We start from the raw sequence: 19,674 nt of genomic DNA on the forward strand, positions 1-19,674 counted from the left end.
GTAAGAGTTTTTGAATGATGAATTTTCATAACTTTTTCCAGTCATTTGGATTACTGGATAATGATTTTGAAAGAATAAAATAAATTAATAACAATAATAATAATTTGCACTCAAAAAAAAAAAAAAAAAAAAAAAAGAGCCAAGAATAACCTGAAGCATGTGTTTTTGCTATAGGAATTTGTTTAAAGATTTTCCAGGCCTGCAAGCCCTCTTAAAACTCCATGACATTTTCAGGTTTTCTATGATTGTGGGAACCCTTAAAAAGACATAAACACAACACACTGAGAGCAATGCAGCTGCTTTGTTGTAAACAATACATTTAGTATACACAGTAAATAATTACTTGAGACACTTAAACAACAAGACCAAAACAAAAAAAAGTATCCAGAAACTGGGAGTCAAAGGACATGGAAACAAATTGTGTAAGCTTGGAAATTAGGTTGTGAAGATAAAGGTCTGATAAGGGATACTGTTATCTTTGTTGAATTATAATTAGATTATTTTTTTTGTTTTTTAAAAAGTGATATTATAGCCTGCCATGTAATATTTCAAGCAGTTTCGTATGTAATGCACATTAATTTTTTTAAATGTGTGTGATACATTTTTCAATTTAAAACATTCTTGAGTTTCAGATTAATTAATAAGCATATTTGTGAATATCGTTGTATTTTATCGCGGTTAGCTAATGATAAACATAATCATAACAGTAACCGCCTTTTCATTATCTGAAACCTTTGTCTGGTCGCATCTGCTCGGTTGTCTTGTAGGCGCCATGCTGACAGAAAACTACAAATCCCAGGAGCCAACGCGGTGTTCCGGCGACGGTCAGCCAATCAGACGTGCTTCTACGTGCCAGCTGGGCGGGCGCGTGCGGTGGGAAGGCGCTATCGTTGCAGTATGGCGGACGATGGGGACGGTAGGAGTGCAGCGGCGGACACTAGCGACGAGCAGGGGACGACGGAGGAGTTGGATGCGGGGGCCGGTCTCGGTATAAGCGGCATGATGCTCAATCTCAGCGTTTTAGTGCTCGTGCTGGCCGCGTGTTACGTGTTTTACGCGCGGTGGTGGAGGAGGGCGGGTGCGAACGCGGGCCGGGGCAGCGAGGCCTCGCCGCTGCCCAAGATGAGGAGACGCGACTTCACCCTGCAGCAGCTGCGCGAGTACGACGGGGTGCAGAACCCGCGCATCCTCATGGCAGTCAATACCAAGGTCTTCGATGTGACCAGCGGTAAAAAGTTTTACGGACGCGGTAAGGAGAACTCAGGGCTCATGCTCGCACTCAAATTAAGCGGTGTGTTTTTTAACTTGAGCAGTGGAGAAGATGCTAGTATTCAGTAAACAAAGTCTAGTAAACCTGTAATACATATTAACGTTAGTGTCTATTGGGATGGTTAATACCAAACATGTATTCGTACCCTATTAATGTTTAAGGTAACACTTTTTATTTTAATTTTTATAGTATTAACAGTAAATTTTGCATAATTACAAGCAACTATAGTAAACATGCAACTATCCTATAGCTTGGATACTAGTACTTACTCCAGTATCGATTAGTATCTATTCAGGTAGTCACTAGTCAATAGATTTTAGTCACTACTGGATTAAATACTAAAAGCTAATGAGCAGTACTAGTTACTAGTAAAATGGGGAAAGTAACAATTAGATTACTTTCTAATCATGTACTTATTATAGTAATAATAGTAAACTATGCATGATTGCAAACAACTATCTTAAACCTATAGTAAGTACATGTTGTTAATTAATATTTCTCAGTACTTAAATAATAAGTGTAACCAGATTACTTATAGAAAAATCGTACAAGTAATAAAAATTGATACTGGTTAGTTTTAAATGGTTAGTTCACCCAAAAATTTAAATTGTCATTTATTACTCATCCTCATGTTGTTCCACACCAGTAAGAACACAAATTAAGATATTTTTGATAAAATCCGATGGTTCAGTGAGGCCTGCATCGCTAGCAAGACCATTAACACTTACATTGCCCAGAAAGGTACTAAAGACATATTTAAAACAGTTCATGTGACTACAGCAGTTCAACCTTAACGTTATAAAGCGACAAGAATACTTTTTGTGCACCAATAAAACAAAATAACGCCTTTATTCAACAAGATCTAGTGATGAATGGACGATCTCAAAACACTGCTTAATGAAGCTTCGAAGCTTTACAAATCTTTTGTTTCAAATCAGAGGTTCGGAGTGTCAAAGTCATGTGATTTCAGCAAACGAGGCTTTGTTGCATCATAAGTGTTTTGAAATTTCAATGGTTCACATAACTTTGGCAGTTTGATTCACGCTCCGTACCTCTGATTTGAAACAAAAGATTTGTTAAGCTTCATTAAGCAGTGTTTTGAAATCGCACATCAGTAGATATTGTTGATTAAAGTTATTTTGTTTTATTGCTGCACAAAAAGTATTCTCGTCGCTTTATACCATTAAGGTTGAAACACTGTAGTCACATGAACTGTTTTAAATATGTCTTTAGTAGCTTTCTGGACAATGTAAGTGTTGATTGTCTTGCTGGTGATGCAGACCTCACTGAGGCAATTGATTTTATCAAAAATATCTTAATTTGTGTTCCGACGATGAACAACGCTCTTACGGGAGTGGAATAACATGAGGGCAAGTAATAAATAACATTATTTTCATTTTTGGGTGAACTAACCCTTTAAGGAATATATTGAATAAATACTTATCAATATTGCAGTGGGTACAAGTGAAATAGTAGAAGATACAGTTAGATTACTGAAAATACTTATTTACTATAGTAACATAAAAGTAAATACTGGTAGGTTTTCAGAAATTGAAGGTTTTCATTGGTGAAGAGCTTGTGTGTTAACCAGCTTATATTTGCCAATACTCTGGTCAGAGGAAAGCTAATGAGCAGCTCATACTGGTAAATACTGGTCAGAGTAAAGTCACACAAAGCCTCTTTCTCCCAGGGACCTCTGTTGTGATGCACAGTTTGGTGTGATGCACACTTTGGTCTGATGTCTTATCGGAGTTTGCCAACCTCTTGACGGGTCCTTTCTGTCTTATTCATAACTGCGGTCACCTTCATCTATTTTGCCTTGGTGAACTCTTTCCCAGGCATCAACCTGTCATGTCAGTGCATTTTTGAACAAGCGCCATATGTGATGTGGACAAACAGGGTGAGAGCCATGTGCTGGCACACCCAACAGGTATGTACTGTACCCGGTACCACATTCATTTGTACAATAATCAATATGCTTATTTTAAACCTGTGTAGTGAACAGCTTGATTTGGTATGACGGATATAAGGTCAGCTAAGTTTAGCAGTATCCTTGGTTAAGAAATCAAGCACTGAGCCTCATTCCTTTCTCCCTCCCCTGCGTGTTTCTTTCCCCTGTGCTTTAAGCGTGGTTTGCAGAGTTGCAGCTGCTTTGCAAAACAGCTGTCTGCTGCAGATGATATTTGAAATATTTTGCCCTCAATGCCAGAACAGCAGTCTTTTGTCTGTCTGGAGTCTATATTTGGAAAGCCAGCTCAGAAGTGAAACTGAGAGTGCACATAAAATCTGGATTATCATGGCCTTTGATTGCGTTTACCAAGTTTTGATTCACAGTCCAAGCCAGGGCCCGTGATTGGGCTTCACATCTCCCTCGGCTATATTTGTATACGAGGTGTTATCTGACCATCTGTGGTGTTTATGGAGGAGCGCGGGCATTCAAGGTGTGGTGTCAGCAGTAGACAAGACTCTGACCAGTGCGTCATTCATCTAGACACTTGTGCATTCCACACAGGCAGAAAATGATATCAGTTTTATTTACCTGTTGCTGCGTTCATTTATAACCTAATGAGACTGTGGCAAAGGTTTGAACTTTGTAGGCAGACGTGGTGTTATTATCACTGGACCATAGGGCAGCTTGATCTTTTTGGTCAATGTTTGGCTGGACCTCTTGTACCTTGTTAGACTATTGTTGCTCAACTGCTGGAGAGAGAGAGAATGTGTGTGTGTGTGTGTGTGTGTGTGTGAGAGGGAAAGCTAGCATGCTTTTGCACATGAAGATCAGATGATGAACCAAAAAAAGAAATATCGAAAGAGGCCTTTTTCCTTTTCTATTGCCTTCTGTTCTGAATAAACAATGAAATGAAAGCGAACAGAAGAAATTGCACATGCCGAAGCAGCCTAGTCATCGTCAGGCCTGATCTGGCTTTGGCAGTCGTATTATTTATAAATCATGGATTCTAGTTCGTGTTCAGGAGCTTATATGAACTAAAACAAGTCTTTGAGACGTGCACTTCCTCTTGTTTGTCTTTTTATTACATCATCTCATCTCGATTAGGTGACTGAAGTTCGTGAGTCTGTTGTGCTCTGCTTTCTCATGTCTCAGGTTTGGGAAGAAAGGTGTGGCCTGAACGGTCTGCACAGCTGGAGTTGATTCTTGTTGGTGTGGTGTTGTGTATTGTCATGACGCCTCACATACATTTCCTTATTCAGCGCGGTGTGTTATTTACAGAGTCTTTCACATCTGTTTTGAAGTACCTTTGTGTATACCTGCATTCCTCTGGTTTGCGTGAGTAGCTCCATTCATCCCAGCTGTATGGTTGTTTTTGAGGCAACACTCTGCTTTGGTGTCAGCTTGTCTGGGATTGTCTGACCCACTGACTCAAAAACCTTTTTTTTTTTTTTCTATTTTTTTTTTTTTCCCTCAGCTGTTTTGTTTTGATTGAAATTCAGCTGGGTTCTTTAACTTTTTATCATACTTATTGAATAATAATTCTAATTTTTCATTAATTCTACTTCAATACAACTACTGATTAGTAGTGTTAATAATAATCCTTATTGTTAATGTTTATTATTTATTATGAGTAATAATTAATTTACATACTTCATTGCAAAGACAGTAAAATAATTATTAAATGTAAGTTAATTTGCTTTATTCTTTATAAAGATACATTTTAATGTGGGAGGGACATATAGCTTAGCTTTACCGTATTTTTCCCAGATTCATCAAAATAATTTCAGATCAAACAATAATTGTTGGAGCCCTGCCAGTATTGCACTTTCATTTCTGGTCCCTGTACCTATAATGGTAGAGGATCTTAAATTTGTCTTGCTGATCTTTATACCCGTGGTATGTCTGTCATTCCAGAGGGCCCCTACGGGATCTTTGCGGGACGTGATGCTTCTCGGGGTTTGGCAACATTCTGCCTAGAGAAAGATGCGTTACGGGACGAGTACGATGACCTTTCAGACCTGAATGCTGTACAGATGGAAAGTGTTCGAGAATGGGAGATGCAGTTCATGGGTAAGCAAAAGAATTCCTCTGTAAATTCAGAAAGAAAACATGTAGTTTACTCAACAACAAAAAAAAAAATCTTAACAGTGTCTTGAATTGTTTTGGGCCTCTAGGATAGACGGAGGTTGGACAGTTATGCAGTTATGTTGGTAGTTATCACTCACTCCTCCTTGTCCACAAGCTTTGCATGTGTTACCTGTTGTGCTGGTTAGGGCTGGTCTGTACATGTTAGTGATGTGATGAGCTCTCGTGCCACAAGATCTTGCAATATTAAAATGTGACTTTCTCATCGAGGTGAAAAGCTGTCTTGCGATATCAGCATGACTGAGTTGAGCTTGTGGCAAAATCTTTTACAGTGCTTGCATTATATTGTTCTGTCTTTTAAAGCATATGATAATTCAAACTCAGAAAGTAGAACTGAAGTAACCTTCATTACAATTAAATACCGGAAGTGGCGCATTCGACGGATGAGAATCCATGAACCGCATTATTAGATAGTTTTCTAAGGCTGCATGATATATTTAAACAATTTTAAAAATCATAATATAGCATAGCGCTATCATTTATAAACCTACACGAACACAGGTGAATGCATCAGTATGTTTCTGATGCGGACTGTTGTTCATCGTTGTTCATCGTTCAGTTTAAACCCTCGCTCTGAATTTGCATGATTTGATGTCCACATGTTTTTGTTTGAGAAATTACAGCAGTTGTAGCATTTATATCCAAAAGAAGTGGTCAAATATTTAATATTAAATGGAAACTTGAATTAAATGTTTTGCTGATATTAAAGCTGCAGTCCTTAAGTTTTGCCTCTCTTTCACCATCTCTGTTTGCAACCTGCAATTGCAGTGATATGCGGAATTATCTTTACATGCGTTGTGCATCGGCACAGCTCCTTAGCGTGGATGAATCTTATGTTTGCTGTCAGTAACCAGACCGGTGTGGATACTGTACTTGTGAATCACAGATTGTAGTCTTGAAGTATGACCAAAGTAGGAATTTTCACTGGAAAATGTCATCTGAACAAGTAACATATCTGCCACTTTTGTTCTGTCCAACTGAGGGGAAAAGCATTAGCCTACAATAAATCGCACTGCCAACCGTGATTTAAATCTAACGATTGATTTGCTCATATTGCATCAAACCCTACAAATTATTGTTGTAATACTTTGTTCTCAAATTGTTAAAGGGGTGGTTGTGTTTTTTTTTTTGTTTTTTTTTTTTTTTCCTAGGCTTGATTGTGTTCTTGGGGCACAGTTTAACATGTCTTAATGCTTCGTTTTTTTGAAAACACTGTATTTTTTATATATTTTATCTTTATTCTACACCTCTGTTTCCACTGTCATATGAACGGCTCGTTTGACTTCCTGCTTCTATGAAGCCACTCCCTCTGAAATACGCAGTGTGCTCAGATTGGTCAGCAGGTTGGTAGCTGGCCCAGTGTATCGCGATTCGCTGAAGCGTCCGGAAATGACACGCCCCTTACCATTCATTGCTTCAGTGAAATGTAAATAGCGTCTATATTGCTGTATCAAATTGAGCCCGAATTAGACCCAGATGAAGAGGGTCAAGCTGCAATCACGGCTTTTAAAGGACGTTTATGAATGGTATTTCATTTTGTATTTGTGTCAAAGTGTTTAGATGCTGTCACTGCTGTTTGTTAGCTTTCAATATACAATCTTATTCTGATTAAAGCTTTACTGTAGCCGAATACATGACTGAGTAGTCGCATTTTTGTAAAGGTAGCTTTTAATTTATAGCGTTAACAGCTGTTTGTCTATGAACATAGAAGTTTGTTGGTGTTTGTAGAATTTAGCTAACTGGCTAGTGAAGCAAAACCGAGTTGCTCTTTGTATATGTCCTTGATGCAACTAAAAATAGCAACGGGACTATACGTTTAAAAGACATGTATAAACAATAAAATGTACTTACAGTTTGAAGCCAATAAACAGCAGCTTTTGCTTTTAAAGTGGGAACTGCTTCATCTTTCAGTAATAGCCTTTGTGCATTCAGTAATAGCATTAAACTCGTGTAGATTCAGGAAGCTGTCTTCCGCGCCGCATCCAGTGTAGAAAATATCACAGATTATAATGGGTTCTATTATCTTTTGATGCGTCACGCTGCGCCGCGTCGCTCACGTCCGGTGTACACAATGCGTCTTCTGCTTCCACATGCTGCACCACGTGGCCTCGCCCACTTTGTTGCGTGTTCCCGGGGATGTGTTTTGCAGGGTTTATGATGTCACCAACCCGTTGTAGTCCAAAACCAGTCGTTGAACTTTAAAAGACAACATCTCCGTTTGCATTGAACTTTCAGCGCTGTAACTTTGCAGATACTGTTTATGCTCAAGCAGCAACATTACACACTAACCAAAGTTAAAAAATTTAACCACCCCTTTAATGTTAACAACATCAGCATTGTGTGACTGTGTTATTTAGTGTGTTATTTATTTAGTTACCTGTAGATTTCAATTTCTGTAGCCACTCCGCAGTCCGAAGTCTTTAGCTTTTTGAAGGCTGAATCTCCAGTTGTCACTGATGATTGTCATTTGGACCTTTCTTGATTACAGTCCTCCATCAAAATGATAAGTTTAATTATTTCAGCTGCTGTGAGAAAAGGCTATAAATGATCCGCTATCAGCAGCATCCTATATGCATAGTCTAGCTGGTACCTAATGACGCAAAGACGAACTGCAGCATGTTCGAATTTCCCTTGGAAATCCACAAGTATAATTTTATTATAAAACATTATTACAAGCTTACTGTTGTGAATTGGGCTAAAGTAAGGAGATAGTTTTGAACACTGGCTGTTTATGTACTTGCTCAAATTGATTTTGGATCATTTTTAACCAAAAAAAGTTACGGACTGCAGCTTTAAACAAGGTTTTTATCAGGCTGTAAAGGGTAACAACAACAATCACCAGGCCATTGGCACCCTCTGCAGGCATTTGTTATAATTAGGGCTGTCAATCGATTAAAAATTTTAATCGAATTAATTACATACTCTGTGATTAATTAATCTAAATTAATCGCATACTTAATTTTTGCTGTGAAAGTATTAAATATTTCAATTCAAATGAATCAATGCAGGGTTTTTTCTAGGTCAAAAATGGTCTTCGGTAGTGACAGACATGGTCATCCACACAAACAGTAAAAATTGTCCTACCCAAGTGATCTGCGAGCCCAATACTGACAATAAAGTACCCGTCACTCTTACTGTAATTCTTTCTTGCCCTCTTTGCAAAAAAAAAAGTGCTTTTATAGCTTTGTAAGAGAAGATGCTTTTTTGCTAAACCTGAAAAGTAATAAAAAGTAGCATTTAGAAGTTATATTAACTAATAATATAATTTTCTACCATATACAATTGAATGCACCTAGCTAACAACAACTTGCTTTGTTCTGGTTTCACCTCACTCCAGTCTAAACTAACTGATTTTATAGGTAGGCCTAATTTACTACACATTGACATTTAAATAACCTGAAAATATTGTGGATTATTAAGGCTTATTTTTACTAACCACTCTTGCTAAATGGGGTAAGCACACTTGTGTTCTCATTTCAGAGTTGTTCGAGTAAAGGATTCATTATAGACCGTGTGGACCGATCAGTTGTTGTCATGATTCATTAAAACGAATCTGTTCAAATGAGTCATTAGGTCACGAATTGGACATTAGCGGACGTTGACGCATTGCGTGTGAATCTCGACTGTTATTAGGACATCACAAAAGATTTGTTAACACAGAAAACACTTCATCACTGGATAGGATTTTCTTTTTGTTTACTGAAAGTGTGGTTTATGTCAGCTGCACGTGCAGGGCGCCTGTCAGAGAAGATGAGGTGATGATCTTTTGAGCTCACACCCAGCGGTTATTCAGGAAAAACATTGTCCGAGTGCACCTTGTGAAACATGGATTCGGTCTCATGAACTTTTAGCATTGTGTCAGTTGATTTAGATTATCATATGTGATGTAGACAGGGAGCAAAGACAGTGCTGACAATGAAGACGGAGAGCTCGCGCGCTCCAGGTTCAAAGGTCAATACGGGATGGATTAATCTGTGTTAATTTTTTTAACGCGTTATTTTGACAGCCCTAGTTATAATACATAATGTACATAAGTTGATTGTTTATAATATTATGTATAATGCATTATGTATTATAACAGTGTTGTTTAATAAAACCATACAATTTCTTGCTTTTGATACTTTATATAAATTATTATTGCCTTGATTTTATTTTATATGTATTTTAAGTCATTTTAAAGGGTATTCACTTAGGTATATTTTTATTACAACAAAAAATATTATCCGATTACTCCATTAATTGTCAAAATAATTGACCAATTACTCGATTACCAAAATAATCATTAATGGCAGCCCTAGATTAGTTAAATAAGTAAAATGCATTGAATTTTTTCATTTTGTGACTTTGTCGATTAACTTTTTTTTTTTCCAGTCAAAATTTGTCATTGAAGATACAATATAGATAAAATAGTGTTTCTTAAAAATCTTGTCTTGTTTTCATGAACCTCGCATTTAATCTCGTGAGCTAAGTGTATCGTCACATCCCTGTATATGTACTATAATCTGATAGCTGATGCATTTATAGTATAAAGCTGATGGTTTACAGTATAAATTCTCTAAAAGAGTGACAGTAACATTTAATTGCTTGAGAAAATATATGGCAATATTTTATCAGTGTTTCCTGCACCGTTATTCAGAGGTGGCATGCCAGACAGTCTAAAATTAATGAGATGAGATAAAAAAGGCTGTTTAGTGGGTACCACAAAATAAAGCCAAAAATAATTAGATTTATTGCATTGTTTTGCATCAACTAGCTTCACTACAAAAGATATTTTGAAGAATTTCTGTAACTAAACATAGAGAAATTCATACAGGTTTGAAACAACTTGAGTGTGAGTAAATGACACCAAATCCGAGTCCACTCATTACTTCTTTTGTAAAAACAAAGACAAATTGGCCTTCTCTTGAATACTACTGATTTTTCCCACATTCATTCATACTGACCCTGAGGCTAAGGTTAGTGCCTTTATTTCCACTGGAGGAACTATGCTACACTAAGCCAAAACAATTTAAGTCTGTGAAGGCATTAATGGGTATGGAAGGAGATAGGAGAGATGTGGCGGCTCAGGATTATAACATCTTGCAACATGAGTGTGACACCTTGGCTCAGCATTTTGCTTCCGTGTGGGATCACATGATTTTCACTTCTCCCTCTGAGGAAGATGTTACTCATAAGCTGTCAAATGGTAGAATACCTCACCTGAGTATTGGGCAAGTTAAAGTGAGACTTCACAAAATGAATGCAGCGAAGGTTGCTGGACTCGACTGTATTCCTCCTGGGCTCTTAAAGACCTCTCTCGTGAAGAAAACAATGGAAGTAGGCTATGGTTAAAGGATTGGTTCACTTTCAAATTAAAATTTCCTTATAATTTACTCACCCCTATGTCATCCAAGATGTTCATGTCTTTCTTTCTTCAGTCGAAATGAACATCTTGGATGACATGGGGGTGAGTAAATTATCAGGAAATTTTAATTTGAAAGTGATCTAATCCTTTAAAGGTGCTAAAGAGGATGTTTTGTTCTATACATTTTTGCAATATTACTTGAAAATGTCTTTACTAACTGATAAAAGACTATTTATTAGGTGCACTGAAAGGAATAATATTAATATACATCATCTGTGCACGAGGTAGGGCCTTAAAAACATCAGCCAATCGTTTACGCGATCATCGCATAAACGATTGGCCCTCCGGCTTGTCAATCACTGTCGTGACGTTCCTTGTGAGAGACGAGCGCGGCTGCGTGCTCCAGTAACTTTCCACACTCCACAGGCGCCGCATGCAATGTTTTTGTCAGGAGACGGGAGTAACAACTGCAGATTATGAGTTACCTGCGGTGAGTCCGACAAAATGAATCCACTAACACAACAGAGCGAATGCCGGTGGTAAACATGAGTTTTGGGAGGCGTTCCCTCTAAATGAGCTGTGAAGGAGGGGGGCTGTTCTTACGCATGCGCTCATTTCAAAAACTCACTAACAGTCTTTGGTTTCTCAGTCGACGAAAAGATCCTCTTTATCACCTTTAAAGCTGTTCCCAGAAAAAAAAAAAAAAAGCAAAACCCAGTTTTCCAGTAGATCACTGCCAGGTCTCATTAATCAGCTGTGTTGGAAAAGTATATGAAGCAATCCTCAGAGATGACATTCTTTATGGTGGACAGATCAACTGACACTGCTCCAATTCAGATTCTGCAATACGGGCATTAAGCAACTAATAGCCACCCTAAAATGAACATTCATGCTGTTTTGTTTGATTTTACTCAAGCTTTTGACACGCACTGTCAATTGCTTCGTGCTCTGGCTGACATGCATATCAGACATCCCCTTTGGCTCATTGTAAGGAGTTATGAGTAATAGAGCAAAGTGTGAAGTGGTGATCCTGTGTCTAACTCCTATCCAATTCCAGCTAGTGTTCCCTTGGGGGGTCTTTTATCCCCTCTGCTTTTTGTCATCTATATAAACAAACATGACTTGCGACTTGACTTGGACTTGTGAACAAATACCCGAGACTTGACTTGAGACTTGACTTGGACTTGAAGACAGAGACTTGTGAAAAATACAAGTCTTTTGGTGTGACATTCCCGATTACGCTTTCTATTGACTATCCCACACGATGGGATAGTCAATATCACAAATCACCTCTAAACACACCAAGCCATCGAGCGTGTGACGCATTTGAAGGCACACGAATTCATCACCCATTAGAAAACAAATATTACCAATATAGCCAAGCCTTACCTTGTGATAAACTTTGTAATTTCATTTGAGAAGCAATCAATTCATATGAAGGGAAGCTACGATATTGCACAGCTGCAGAGGCTTGCTTGTGGTCAATTTTCAAGAAGTACATGTCATTTTCATTTTTTTTATTTATTGTTGCCCAAGTATTTAATAATGCGTATAATATCCGGATTGCCATGTTAAATTGTATTTGGGTGGTTAGAATGAGCACTTCCATGCACGCGCATTTTATGACCCTGTCCGTCCAACTTTTTTCCACAGATCGGTTTATTAAGTCACAGTGCGTTATTATATCACCTTATCACAAACGAGACACACAAAAGTAAATGTTGTTCGTCGTGTTGTTTACTGTAACGCTTGTCTATACACAGGTTTTGTTACCGCCAGCGCTTACTGGAAGACTACATTTTCCAGCATTGCTTGAGATCTACAGCAAACTACGGCAACTCATATAGCTCAAAATACACAGCACTTTTTTCCTTGCAGTGGTTCTAAATGGTATAATTTTGTATAAAGTTAGAAATAAAAAAAGTATTATTTTGTGTGCTTTATTAGACAATTTGAAAATAAAAATAATCTGTTTTGACATATAAATACACTGTTAATTACAATAACAACTAGCTAAAAACACAGACTTGACTTGGACTTGACCGCAGGGATTTTTAAACATCTCTGATCACTTCTAATGGGATCCTTACCTGGCCTAACCAGAACCATTTTAAAGCAAAAACAAACCTGGAAAGAGAGGTGAGGATTTGGGAGAAAACGAAAGATCCTTAGTGCATTCCAGTGAAACATTCATAGGAAATATCGTAAATTAAATCGGGAGAACAGACCATGAATGCACCGTATATTGTATTTTTCATACTGTTACAGCAGAATACAAAGGGGAGAAAGAGAAAAATAGAAAATAATCCAGGAGGAAAAAATCAGTGTTTGAAAAGAGCTCTTGCCATTAATATTCTTGTTACACCATTCTGCATTTAAAATACAAAGCATTACACTATTCTCCTGACTTCTGAAAATAGAACATGAAGGAAATTTTACAGCTCATTCAGTCAAACTGATGGATAAGGAGTATTTGTAATGCAACCATATGATTTGAAATGATTTTAGTCTTTTTGAGTGGAACCCAAAACAGAAGTGCCTCCTTATAATCTAAAACGCAGTAGGCTCAGCAGGAAAAATGTGGATAAAGCCAGAGCAGAACTGTTGTCTCAGAGCAGCACGCAGCTGTTTAGTTTCTGAATGAATCCACATTTTGAGCAAATCAATTAGATAAACCAATGATTCAATGGCCCATTTATAAAGGGCCATTAAAGGTGTTCGACTTGAAGCCGCAGACCAATCGGTGTATGATTATAAAAATAATTTCCTATTTTGTGGGTAGTTTGCCCAAAAATGAAAAAAAAATTTTACCTTTTACTTATCATTGTGTAGTTTCAAACCTGTATGACTTTCTTTTATTTTACAGAACAGTATAGAAGATATTTTAAAGAATGTTGGTAATAGGGATGGGCATTTTTCCAAAATATTGTATTCGAATATTTGGGCTCGTAAAAAACGAATATTCGAATATTCGTTTATTTAAATAAGGATAAATGAGAAGGACGTTATTATTTTTTTTTTAATTCTTCAAGATTTTGTAACCATTTCTGAACAAGCATACGATTAGGTTTAATTCAAAGCATTAAACAATGTGTAAACAAAAAAATATATACTATATATAAAGAATAAAAACATTTAAGCTCAAGCAGCGCAAACGGGAAAAACGCTTATAAGGCAGACAGCACCAGTTATCGTACCAAACGTTCATAATACACTGGAGTCAGTAACGTTTTATGGTATGGTTATCGTTTTCATATTGTTTCACATGCTCATGTTCAGAAAAACAATATGAATATCCACATCCTCAGGTGAGAAAACGAGCCGCAACAGACATTGCAGAAACAAGATAACGATAATACATAACGGTATGCTAAGCTAAGTTTCTAACAGCAGCACTTTGTTTTCTGTTAGTAAATATATCTCCCTCGACGAAACTCAAAGGAAGCATATGTCTCAATCATTTTGCTATCAGATAAGTTCTTATCGACTCATTCAGGTTACAGCTGCACTTAACTGTCGTGAATGCAGTAAGTTAAGGGACAGCTGTCTTTCCTCATTTGACGGGTGTTTAGATTTCATGTGCTTTCTCATTATGGTGGTGATATTACGATAACTCAGTTTCATTAATTGAATTACTTTTGATCAAATTAATTGTGTAAGATCATTTTCATCCAAGTAATTCCAAACTTCGCGAGGAGGACGACAACATTGTGACGATCAATTAAAATGAACTTGTTAAACATGCTCCACAGCGCCACCGGGTGCATTTAGGCCATGTCCACACTAATATGTTTTCGTTTGAAAACGTATATTTTTTTTCTCCGTTTTGGCCTTCCGTCCACACTGAGACGGCGTTTAAAGTCAACGAAAACATAGCTTTTGGAAAACGCTCTCCAAAGCGGATACATTTGAAAATGCCATCTTCGCGACGTAGTGTGGACTGTGAAAACGGAGGCTTTTGAATATGATGACGCATTTTTAGTCATGTGATGCAGTCATATGACCAATTCAGCCAAGACACGTCTCCCAGTCTACATTCTCGCTTGCTTTGGCCACTTTATACTCCTGTGTTACTTGCAGCAACAACTCCACCACACTGTCGGTCCATTAAAAAAAACTCAGTGCCTTTCCTCGACATTGCCTCAAAGTTTCAAAGAGCCGGAAAGTAAATAAACGCCTAGCCGGAATGATGCAGGTCGAAGCTTTACTCATGCGCAGTATTGGGGGATGTAAGCGTTTTCATACGTTTCAGTGTGGATGAGAAACTTTTGGATAACGTTTGATAGTGTGGACGCAGAGCATTTTTAGACAACTCCGTTTTCAAATATATCCGGATTAGTGTAGACGTAGCCTTAGTTATAACTGCGAGTTTTAGTGCTTAGGATTTATCATGGATTCACTGCATTTATGGCCAGCAAAGCAACATAGAAAAATAAAAATACTATTCTAATTTTACTAATATTAACTACAGGTCAAATATTCGACTATTTGTGCACACCCCTAGTTGGTAACCAAACTGTTTTGGTCTGTAAATGTATCTAGATACCAATTCAAATGTAGCTTCTGAAAAAAATCATGGCCATTGCTGCCTCAAAGTTTGTGTAATAGTCTGTTGCATCAAATGAAATATTTCTAAAACTACTTTTTTGTAATGTCTATTTGATGCTCTTCTCCTTTAACACAATAATGACTTTAAATTATATTTTTGGGGCTAATTTCTTACCTAAATTTGATGTGCAGTTAGATTAATTAATCAATCTGTTCATGTTATTAATTAAATTAAAATTAAAAAAAGTGTCTTTTGTTTGATTACCATTAAAAACACAGACCACAGCACTTTGCTGTCACTTTAAGGCAATGTATGGATCTATAATGCTGATATTGTACACATGCGTTGTCTTAACTGTTTAAGGCAAGCTCGCACAACAGGACTGTGGTGCTCACACTACAAAACATTGCCACAGCAGCGTGCATACTACACAACACAACAGTGATGAGGTTCTCAAACTACAAGACATTTGGTCAAGAGGCAGTCCCGACCAACAGCAGAAAAAGATTTCTCAAAAATCTTCTGTTTATACCATCTGCATTGTGATTGGTTGGATTAGTTCCATCTTGTCTTTGCATTGCATACACTACAAGATCATGTGGTGGTATCAAACAGGTTTAAAAATACTGCAGCGTACGTGACTGCTCAAGACCTCAAATCATGTTGCTGACCTGCTCATACTTAAAGAGAGAGTTCATAAAACATGGCAAAGAATATTTTGAAGAATATGGGTAACCAAACAGTTGATGGGCCTCATTGACTTCCATCCCATCAACTGTTTGTTTACTGACATTCTTCAAAATATCTTTTTAATTGTCGTTAAAAATGTATTATTATAATGCTGTCTTATATGCAAATTAAATGAGTGATGTTCCCTGTACAGTTTACAGCATTTGTTGATTTTTTTTTTTTTTTTTCCCTTGTGAAAATTTGTACTGTACCTGATAGTCCCCAATTAATTGATATTGAATCAAATTTAATTGAAATGGAATCAGATCGCAAGCTTGTGAATTGAAATCAAATTTAAATGTGAAATGCCAAGCAAGCCCTAGTTTACATTGAGCTGATCTAGAATGATTCGAGCACAGTCTCATATCTGTTTGTTTTGCCATGTGAGATGAGTGAATGTGTGATAAGCTGCTTGACTCTCCTGTCACTCGCCTGTGGGGAAAAGCAGGGCTGTAATATGACAGATTAATGCTGTTTGATAAATGAGGTTCTCTGATGATAAAGCACACAACTTTTTCACACTTTCAACCAAACCAAACTGTTTGTTTGCCTCTTTGCTACCAGAGAGGAGTTCATGGTTAAAAGCCCTATAAAACAATCACTCATTCTGGAACATCTAGTATTTTTTTTTTTTAATGTATATTTTTATTTGAGCTTTATTTCAAATAACAAACAAATCTTAGTTTTAGTTTTGGTTTTAGTTATTAACACCATGGATGGAGAAAGATGGTCTGCAGCCAGATTGTTTTTACAGCCAACAGGGGCTAACAGATCCTTCCAAAAATGATAAAAGTTAAAATATGCACAATGCATGAACAAGAAATAGCATGAATGCAATCTTATATTAAAAATAGCATCATTAATGAATTATTTTTCTTCCCTCTGTCTCTCCCAGAGAAATATGACTACGTTGGCCGTTTGTTGAAGCCGGGAGACGAGCCGTCCGAATACACGGATGAGGAGGACATGAAGGATCATCAAAAACACGAATGATCTGCTGAATTATTACAGCAGCTGAAGCCCAGGACTGAGAAGGCCACCATCCAGAATTGTTAAACCCCAGCAAGAAAAACCCTTCAGAATCTGCCCTTTACCTCAGTCGTACGGTGTCCCCCTACTGCTCCATCACAGCGGAGATAAACGCGCCTGTCTAAAAGCCCCTGCTGTCCTGACTGTTCTTCTACCAAAACAGACCAATAGCCTGTCAGAGTTTCCTGTACTCTTCTTGTCTGCTCTTGATACTTCTCCTTAATCCAGCTCCTTTGTCCTTGCCCCCCTCCATCTTCCTGTCGCATCAATTTAAAGCATAAATACCATCAAACACTACTGTATACCTAAATCATCAGTCATGCAGTATAAACCCCAAATCCTCCGTCATTTACACTACAGTCCAATGGAAAGTGAAACGGCCTGAGGCTTTTATAGCATCCTGCACATTTGTGTGTTCAGGCTTGGACTGACAATGTGAAGAGAAGAATAAAAAGGAGGAAGGAGGAAACACTCAATACACATTCATTTTCTTTGGGAACTTCATTCATGACCTCATAGGTCACGTACATAGAGCAGGGCAGATGCCTGGAGTTCAGTACACAACAGGTCAAAAACTGCAACTGGGGTCTCTTTTAATTCTTTTTGTTTCCATTTGTTTTTTTGTTTTTGTTTTGTTGTTGTACGTGTAGTTATTGTACCACAACACACGTCTCAAACACTTCTGGAGCATTAAAATCTCATGCTTATTCGTTGACTGTGGAAACGTTGTCGTTTTAAATCAAAGTAAATGTCGAACGGAAATTGTAAACAATCCAAAAGCCAGATTGTCTGCCATCAGCCAATCAATCCAAAGGTTGGGAGGGTCTGGGGCGGGCGGGTGCTCTTAGCAATTTTTGTATTGTGTGCACCACTAGTGTGTAGCGATTTTTGTCACAATGTGATTGTAAAACATTAGGGATGGGAAATGTTTGTGGGGGGTTGGGCATTCTCGTTAGCATTCTCGCCATAAAACTGTTGTTTTATTTGAAATGTATGAATCTGAATGGCTGGTTGGGATGAAAAGGGAAGATCAGTAGGGTAGTTGAATTGGATCAGCTCGTCGGTCAACAGAACTCTCCCCCTGTTAATGAAACAGTCAGCGTAGTTATTGTGCCTTATTTCCGTTTAAGTCTACTACAGAATAGTCAAGAGATGTAGAAAGCTACAGGTATGAAAACCAGAGGGAGAAAACGCAAAGATAAAAAATGTTCTGCTCTGCCCTTTCCACATTATCTGCTCGTAGGGGCTTTTTCAGAAGCCAAGGCATCTTTCCCCTCCATTTCCTCACAGTTCGTACGACGAGGCGTGTTCACGTTTGTGAGCGAATCAGACACGGGAGGCTTGACCGCCATTATCGTGACCTTGTACATAGACTATATGAGCTATTTCAGTGTTACTGCCATATCTGCGCTGTTATTAAACTCCACGCACTGCTGTGTTGTACTGGCCAAAAGATCCATTGCTCTTTCTTTTTGTTTCCATCTCTTTTTCCCCTCTTTTTTTTTTTTTTTTTTTGTCTCTGCTAAATTTATTTTTAATTGTGGGTAATTTTCAAATCCACCCTTAAGTGTTATATTTTGTTTTTCTTCTGGAGAGGGGAACTACGAGTTTGGAAGAATATTTTGTCTTTGCTGGGGAGGGGATGAGGAGAAATTCAAAAATTGTGGATTCTGTAAATATGTGTATCATTTTATTAAAGCATGTGCAGCAAACAGTGAGGTAATGCTGGCTCTCACGTCATGTATTTAAATGGAGTTTGCAAGGATGTGCGTGTATGTGTGTGTGTGTGTGAGCGTGCTAATGGGGAGGACAAGAACGTGTTGTTGCAGAAATAAATACATTTGGTTAATAACTACTGTTATCCTCTACTGTTATCTGCCCCTTTGATGTGTTGGTCTTGAGTGCAAAAACTGCCCTCACAAAGGGCAATATTTTAAATTGCGGAGCTGTAAAAATGGCAACCGAGACTGTAGCCACTAAAAAGTCAAATGTGTTGAAAAACCAGTAGGTTGATTTGTTTACTAAATGTCCCTTAATGGATCATATGCAGTTCCATCATAATAATTGAGAGTTTGGGACCCGTTTGAAGATTTTGCATTTCCACAGTAAAGCATATGGCTCGCAAATAAATATGGTGAAGCAGAAGGGAGTAAATTTGCGGTTGGTTGTGGTATTTGTCAGGCTCCAGTTATAATTACTAAGATTGCATATGCAAAAATGCAAGTCATAGGAGTAGTTTGTTCAGAAAAAGTTTTATTTTTTTGTTACTTGCAGACTTGGATATATTTTTAAACCTAGCTAAGTGAACTGTCACAATCTTGTTAGAGCTGAACAATAACACTGAGACATCCGTACTGTGCATCTCGCATGTCACGCCTCCTTTACACAATCAGTAATGCAACAAAACTAAATCACTGAATATGTCTAAACTGCAAGCAGGGGCGATTTTAGTATTGGGGGAGCTCAGCCCCCGAATGAGGGTATGATTAAAGAAAATTATATTTTATTTGTATACTAGGATAGGCATGAACAAAACAGTAGGTTCTACACTACCTATCAAGTCATTCCTTAAATATTGATTTCATTTCAAATCATTTTAAATAACCAGCTAATATTCATTAAGAATATATACAAACTTATGTTACTCGATTGTATTA

The 19,674-nt window shown here is 37.6% G+C and overlaps 1 protein-coding gene across 1 annotated transcript; it reads left to right on the forward strand.

The window, feature by feature from the left end:
- Positions 1-881: 881 nt before the first annotated feature.
- On the forward strand, positions 882-19,192 carry pgrmc2 (progesterone receptor membrane component 2). Its single transcript, XM_067367075.1, has 3 exons — positions 882-1,249; positions 5,136-5,291; positions 16,884-19,192. Exons 1-3 carry the CDS (start codon positions 898-900, stop codon positions 16,979-16,981), a joined length of 606 nt encoding a protein of 201 aa, XP_067223176.1. The 5' UTR covers positions 882-897; the 3' UTR covers positions 16,982-19,192.
- The last annotated feature ends 482 nt before the right edge of the window (positions 19,193-19,674 follow it).

The sequence above is a fragment of the Chanodichthys erythropterus genome, chromosome 18 (genome assembly GCF_024489055.1).
Source record: "Chanodichthys erythropterus isolate Z2021 chromosome 18, ASM2448905v1, whole genome shotgun sequence".
NCBI classification, from domain to species: Eukaryota; Metazoa; Chordata; class Actinopteri; order Cypriniformes; family Xenocyprididae; genus Chanodichthys; species Chanodichthys erythropterus.